Source organism: Micromesistius poutassou, assembly GCF_964030765.1.
Source record: "Micromesistius poutassou genome assembly, chromosome: 3".
Lineage (NCBI taxonomy): Eukaryota > Metazoa > Chordata > Actinopteri > Gadiformes > Gadidae > Micromesistius > Micromesistius poutassou.
The window spans coordinates 5,183,289-5,190,939 of NC_140273.1; the positions used below are offsets into that span (position 1 = coordinate 5,183,289).

General features: G+C 50.0%; 1 protein-coding gene across 1 annotated transcript in view; it reads left to right on the forward strand.

Moving 5' to 3' along the window:
• adamtsl7 (ADAMTS-like 7) overlaps positions 1-5,002 on the forward strand; it is a gene marked incomplete at both ends in the record, with an annotated part of 8,690 nt that extends 3,688 nt beyond the window's left edge. Inside the window, 6 exons of the mRNA XM_084465384.1 lie at positions 577-799; positions 1,338-1,511; positions 2,984-3,157; positions 3,370-3,549; positions 3,933-4,077; positions 4,848-5,002. Of these exons, the coding sequence (XP_084321510.1) occupies positions 577-799; positions 1,338-1,511; positions 2,984-3,157; positions 3,370-3,549; positions 3,933-4,077; positions 4,848-5,002 (1,051 nt within the window). The remainder of the gene's footprint in view (positions 1-576; positions 800-1,337; positions 1,512-2,983; positions 3,158-3,369; positions 3,550-3,932; positions 4,078-4,847) is intronic.
• Between the last annotated feature and the right edge of the window lie 2,649 nt (positions 5,003-7,651).

Here is a 7,651-nt window from a genome sequence, read left to right on the forward strand (position 1 = left end):
GAGCGTCTGTGTTTATCCGCAGCGCTGTCACATCCACTGGAGGAGTGGGACTAACGCATGGGATTTTTTTCCCTCTGTGTTCCTCACGGTGAAATGTCTGTGTTTAGAGCGGACGTTGGAGTCCACGGAGATGCGTCATTGAAAGGGACACGTATTTGCAAATACGACGTCAAGCGAACACGTTTTGCAACATTGATTGAAATTGATTGAAGGCAAACTGAACCCAATCGTTTAGGAACACGAAGAATGTAGCAGCAAACCCCAATCGTTACCCGACAGATTTTCTGTTGTTTCTTCGTTGTTGAATGCACTTATTGTAGGTCAGCTAAATAAATGTTAATTGAATCGGGGGGGGGGGGTGGTTGAGTGAGTGGTCATCATTTATTGAGCAGGTGACAACACATTCCCACACAATCGCGGCCAATCAGTGGGTACTTTGACGATACTGCAAAGTATTTTGTGATTGCTTCGTTCAGCCTTATATAGGAACCGGTACAGCGAGGAACAAACCCCCCTAGTGTTAGGATGGTTTGGCCACAGGCCTGCATTTACTCCTGGCTTGTGATTGGTTGACAGCTGGGACCTGGGGGAGTGGTCCGAGTGTAGCCGGCGGTGCGGTCCCGGGACCCAGCAGCGGCAGGTCATCTGCCGCCAGGTGACCCACACCCACTCTAACGGGACGGAGACGCTGGCCACGCTGGGGGCGGAGCTCTGCGCCGCGTCAGACAGCCCCGTGACGAAGGCCTCCTGCCAGCTCAAGATCTGCAGCCAGTGGCAGATACGCTCTGAGTGGAGCTCAGTGAGACACACACACACACACACACACACACACACACACACACACACATACACACACACACACAGATACGCTCTGAGTGGAGCTCAGTGAGACACACACACACACACACACACACACACACACACACACATACACACACACACACAGATACGCTCTGAGTGGAGCTCAGTGAGACACACACACACACACACACACACACACAGATACGCTCTGAGTGGAGCTCAGTGAGACAGCCACACACATAGACACAGACACACACGCACACACACACACACACGCAGACGAGGTCAGCGAGACACACTCATCTACATACAAAGTACGTAAACAGATAACATGTGCACACGCACGCACACATTTTCACGCACAAGTGGAGACAACACTTACACACACACACACACACACACACACACACACACACACACAGGCAACCCACCCACCCCAAAAAAAAGGGCGAACTCAAAATCCGACCCTATTGCCAACGCGACAGACTGACCGTCGATAAGCTGCCCCTCTGTGCCCCCCCCCCCCCCCCCCCCAGTGCTCGGTGCCCTGTGGGGTGGGCCAGCGCAGCAGGGAGGTGGTGTGTGTGGGGGACCAGGGGGACGTGGAGGAGGACGGCGAGTGCAACGGGGCCATGAGGCCCGCCACGCTGGAGAACTGCGACATGGGGCTCTGCGCCCGGAGCTGGTTCACCTCCCGCTGGAGCCGCAGGGTGAGGGGCCGCGCACACACACACACACACACACACACACACACGCTCGCGTGCGCGCGCGCGGCAACTGCCTTTATACGCTATGGAGGGCATCGGTGTAGTGTGGTGGAGCGTAGTGTGGTGTTGTGTAGGATAGGGTTGTGAGAATAGTGTGCTGTGCTGTACTGTAATGAAGTGTAGCGTAGTATAGTGTAAGTTAAGTATAGTTTGTGTAGTATTGTATGGTATAATGTAGTGTAGTATAGTGTAGTTTAGTGTAGTTAGTATAGTATGTCATCTCCACTCCGATTTAGGAGGTCCTTTGTTCCCACAGCAATCAGGGTTTTTAATAAGAGCTGTTGACATGTTGTGACTTAAGCTGTTGTTGTGACTTATGCCCTTGTTTATTTTTTATGACTTATGATGTTGGTGGTTGTAATTCATGCTGGTGATTTTGCTGTGATTGTTGTGTTCTTCCAGTGCCTTTGTATGGTGCAAACCTATTTTATTTGCTGTTGTAGTGTGTGTTGTACTGTGCCCTGTCTTCATCTCAGTACTGTCCTGTTGATGTATGTTGTTGTGTGTGTGTGGTGGCTGGTGGCAAATTAATTTCCTCTTGGGGATTAATAAAGTCAATCAATCAATCAATCAATGTAGTTTAGTGAAGTTAAGTATAGTTAGTATAGTATGGTATAATGTAGTATAGCATCGTTCTGTTTAGTGTAGTTAGTATAGTATGTTATAATGTAGTATAGTGAAGTTAAGTATAGTTAGTATAGTATGGTATAATGTAGTATAGTGAAGTTAAGTATAGTTAGTATAGTATGGTATAATGTAGCATAGTAAAGTTCTGTTTAGTATAGTTGGTATAATGTAGTATATTGTCATGTAGTATAATATATATAGTAAAGTATGTATTATAGGATATTATTCTGTTACCAACTCTATTGACCGGGAGATTTGTGTGGAAGCGGGGAAATCAAACCAGGATAGATGCAGAGAAGAGAACGACAAACAAGGTCAGCCTGGCGTGCATACGGAGACGTTAAAATGGTGGCATGCAGAGACTCTGAGAGGGGGATTTGTTCATGTGAGGAACTCCAGAAATTTGGCTTTTTACATTATGACACCATGTCCAAGACGTTTGGAAGGCCTTTTAACTGTTCATTCTGTGTGGCTGCCTTGCGTCAACAAAATACTTTTGTGATGATCTTTATTCCTTTTTTCCAAAAGAGCCCCCCCCCCTTCCCCCCCAAGGATAAATAACCCCCGCCAATGATCACCCAAGAAGGCCCACAGCTCCCAAAGTAAATAGTAGGCATGTGCATGTATTTGACAAAAGTGAGAAAATGTATTATTATAAGTGTGTGTGTGTGTGTGTGTGTGTGTGTGTGTGTGTGTGCGTGCGTGCGTGCATGCGTGCGTGTGTGCGTGCGTGTGTGCGTGCGTGCGTGCGTGAATGCGCCGGCGCGTGTGGGCTTTCCCCATCTCAGTGTTCTGCAGAGTGCGGCGAGGGCAGTCAGACCAGGACAGCGCGCTGCCTCATGGACCATGTCACCAACCTCCCATTGGACAGCTGCGAAGGACCCCGCCCCCCGGAGGTGACGTCGTGTAACCTGGGGCCGTGTGAGGAACGTCCCGAGTGGTTCATGGGCCCCTGGGGACAGGTAGCCACTGGAAACACGGAGACACAAAAGCTCCTGCCTGCATGCTCACGTTATTGTGAACATTAATGAACAGGTCGAACTTCAAATGCACCTTGTGTTTGTTGACGTCTGTTTTTCTACGTGTCTGTGTGTGTGTTTGCGTGTGCGTGTGCGTGTGCGTGTGTGTGTGTGTGTGTGTGCGCGTGTGCGTGTGTGCGTGTGTGCGTCTTAAGTGTTCAGCAGAGTGCGGGAACGGCACTCAGACGCGCGGCGTGGCCTGTCTGCTCAACAGCAACGGCAGCATGGAGGTGGCGGCTAAGTTGAAGTGCTCCCACCTGCCTCAGCCAATCACCTCGCAGCGCTGCCTCCTGGAGCCGTGCGGTGGGCAGTGGTACACCACAGACTGGAGCGCGGTAAGCGCTACAAACACGTCATTACTATCCGTTCATCGTTCATTCCTCCTCCTCCCCCCCCCCCCCCCCCCTCCGCCCAGTACAGCCATGGACCTCTAAACACATGTCCTAGGACATCAGGATACCACACTACACATGCCGTCACGCCACGAGCGCATTACAAGCCTTTCACGGCTCAATACATTTCTTGCACTCGAGCCGTTGGCGTGACACGTTGCGGCAGCATGGCCAGAAATCTGATATGCATGTGTTGGCGTTAAGAGAAACAGAATGTCAGACAGACACGAAAACAAACAGAGCCGAACGCCACCACGGCCGGGGATCTGTTTCCTTAAGCCGGTGATCATCCGAACCCTCCCTCCGCCATTCCTCTGACCCCTCAGTGCTCAGCGTCCTGCGGCGGAGGCTACCGCGTGCGCGAGACGCGTTGTCTGGCCGACCGCGTCGCCCCCGGCGACCACTGTGACCCGGCCACCGCCCCCGAGAGTCGAGAGGAGTGCAACGGCCAGCGATGCGTCACGGAGACCGGTGAGACGTCAGGGTGTGGTGGTAGGGCTGGGGCGGCGTTTCACTCACACCCCGTCCGCCCTGCTTCCTCGCCACCCGTCCCGGGGCCGGTGGGATTGTGGAGTGTGGAGGGGGGTTTGTGAGGCCTCACTAGAAACACATTAAAAGACCAACGATTGCGGGGTGTTTCCTATGCCTATCACAGTCAGTTTGTAGCTATTCTTTCACCACCACTGTTGTAGGTGTCAGGGGTGTGGAGGAATTGGTGTTTGGATTGATTTGCAATACCAACAGCACATTCAAAAGTGTCAAACCATGTAAAATGTAAAAATGTAAATCAGCTTTTTGTATTTTTTTTTATGTAAGTATGCTTACACATACAAGGAATTTGGTCTCTGCATTTATCCCATCGGTGAATTAGTGAAACATACAGTGAGGTGAAGCACACACTAACCCGGAGCAGTGCGCCGCTACAGTGGCGCTCGGGGGAGCAGTGAGGGGGTTAGGTGCCTTGCTCAAGGGCACTTCAGCCGTGGATGTGGGCATGGGAGAGCAGTGCTCAACCACTTCCCCCGCCCACATTTTTTCCTACTGGGTCGGGGATCGAACCTGCAACCCTTCTGGTTCAAGGCCGAAACCCTATCCAGTAGGCCACGGCTACCGTCACAGGCTTCCAAGGGGCATATTATTGCTAGTCGGTACTTCCTTCTCCCTTCTTTTTGACAGAACAGCCGTGTATAAGCAATACCACGTGCACCTGTTGACCTGACCCTCCCCCCCCCGTCCCCCAGACTCCTCCTGCCGGGACCAGTACCATAACTGTGCGGTGGTGGTGCAGGCCCGGCTGTGCGTCTACCCCTACTACAGAGGAGCCTGCTGCGCCTCCTGCTCCCACACACCCAAGACCTACGCCCACAGCTTCATCAAGAAGCACCTGCGCAGGTGATCCTGTGACCCACCGCTCTGCCCCCCAGCCCATGTGTGAGGAGGAGGAGGAGGGGGGGTGGGCAGCTGAGAACCATGGTACTGTGGTTCTCGGGGGGGGGGGGGTTGGGGGGCAGCTGAGAACCATGGTACTGTGGTACTATAGGTCCAACGTGTCTGACAGCTTGGTGCAGTGTTAGGTTTCTTCCTGGTCCACGGCCACTGGTCGCGTGGCCACAGGGAGGATAGGGCTCACACACAAGAGGAATGAATGAGAGGAGAACAAGCTGCAAGAAGGGGAACATGTGGAACGACTCGTCAGCAGTTTGAGCGATGACTGCCATGTGTTCTGCAACATTATGTGTTTCCATTCGTTTACTGGATCGGATTACGATCGCAGTACAGCCCTCCTGATTTAACGACAAGGAATCGAATGGTGGTTGTCATTAACCGTGTATGGGTCTAGTGGGGGTATTTCTTAGTACTCAAGTGAAAATGTTAATATTCAATCTATAAATAAATAAATCAATATTTAGTAGCCTAATGTACTTTTTTTCCCTATCAAGTGTAAATTTGTATATTGATTCCCAATAAATCGTAACCAACGATTACTCAGTTGTTTGCTTCCTGCCTGTCGTCTACCAGAGGCCAGTCCAAGGGACTTGAGGGCCCGATTTCATAATGCCACACACACACAGAGTCTGCCAGCATACCTACATCGCCTGTGCAATCTTAGGTTACCTTCTGCTTGGTGGATAATAGCTTTTTGTTTTACTTTGGAACATTGCATGAGCTGGTATTATGATGTACAAGCCAAAATTCTTAAACAATTTCAAGAAAGCAAAAGTGTTCCACTTGGAACAAATTTTGCCCAAGTGGAAACTTTCAGTGTTGTTTTGAATCTGCATGAGGAAAATCTGTTGCAATCATTTACAACCAATCCTCATCCAGCCCCCAAGAACCACCTGCCAGTTAGAGAAAGTTCAGTTAGTTATCAACACATTTCACTTCCCAGAAAACACTGTTGGATGCGGCTGACGTGATGTATTTGTTTAGATTGGCAGCACATGTTGTTACCCCTTTCCTGCTGTGTAAAGCAATGGTTTGCCTTCAAAACTTTAATAAATCATTCCATTCATGTGGTTCCTTAAAACCCAGTGTAACGTCAAAATCCAGTCACCAAGTACCACCACCAGACCCTTAGAATGTGCGGTAGTTCCCCAAGGTATGCATGCTAAATTGAGAACGAGTACACATTGGTTTTTCCTTTGCCAACACACAGTTAGCATGGTAAACTGACACGGGACGGTAACTAAAGCAGGGAGCGACACAGCCTACATTCATTCAAGATGGTAATACCATTGCTTTAATGGGACAGCCAAGTCAACAGCATTTAAAAGGCCATTATTCAATCACAAGAACTGAAAAACACAGACTCATTAAAACAGAACACCCATCAGCAAACGCACAGAGCATGTTTCTGTTTCTGTTTTGTAAAACGTCTCCAAAAGGTATCGAGCGGAGACGGGACCGCCTCTGGCCCACCGCCGGTCCGTTCTCTGCTGTACATCTGACCGGGCGCCTTTCTGCTGCACCGCGCATCCCCACCGCGTCTCGTAGGTCCGTGCTTGTAAGCTGTCCAGGAAGCATGTGAAGGGGCTCAGAAAGAGTGCTCAAGGGTGAGGCTCGGCCTTTGGCATTGTGTGTGTGTTTGTGTTCGTGTGTCGAGGTGGTCCACGTCTGACCGTTGTCCGCATGTCCTGATTGACACTAGAAACACATTCAAGGCTCTTGCGTTTCTTTTTCTTTGTTTTGTTTCAGCCCTAACCCTGTGTGTGTGTGTGTGTTTTTGTTAATTCTTAAGACACAGGACTGGATTTAGTGAACCAAGATGGCAGCGCCGAGTCCAGTTTTCCTCTCCGTTTGATGGCTGTTTCCACTTAGTCCTTGGCATGGGTCTGCGGGTGGCGAGAGAGAGTTGCGTTCTGGTTCTGTGTAGGGCGTTTGGTGTTATGCACTCCCTCAGGAAACACTCATTACCTTTCTCCCCATTGTCCTGGATTCCAACAATCGTTATTGTATACAAATCAGTTGTGAAAATACAAGGGCAAGTAACATTATCCACCATACTTGTAAACGACAAAAAAATAGAATTTTCTTTCACCCCCCCCTCCCTCCCCCCCGGCCCCCCATCTGATTTGTGTAGCTTATCAAATGAAAGAACAGTTTACTCTTTTTTTCGTACCAACATTCAGGATTTCAATACTGTTGACGTTGTACAAATACATAAATATAATAGGTTACACAATACAGTATATTGTATAAAATAAAAACAGATCGTTTTCTAATATGATATATCACCAGAGGCGAAACCCAGAAAACAATATTTTTTGACACTAGGCAAAAAAACACTAGTGGACTTACGCCCTGAGGTCGATCGACAGAAAGCCCCGTCCTAAACCCTCCCACGCCCTGCAGCGCGCCCCCGCCTCCCAAGCGGCCCCGAAGCAGTGCGCTAGGTATAGGCCTGTGTGGCCCCTAAACGGGGGCCCTGTGGGGGAGGGGGAGGGGGGGGGGGGTGGATGCGAGTGCGCTAGTTTAGGTCAAACCGTATGATCTGGGCCGCGTTATATGGACATTATGGAAAACTCGAAGGCACAAACATCTGAGG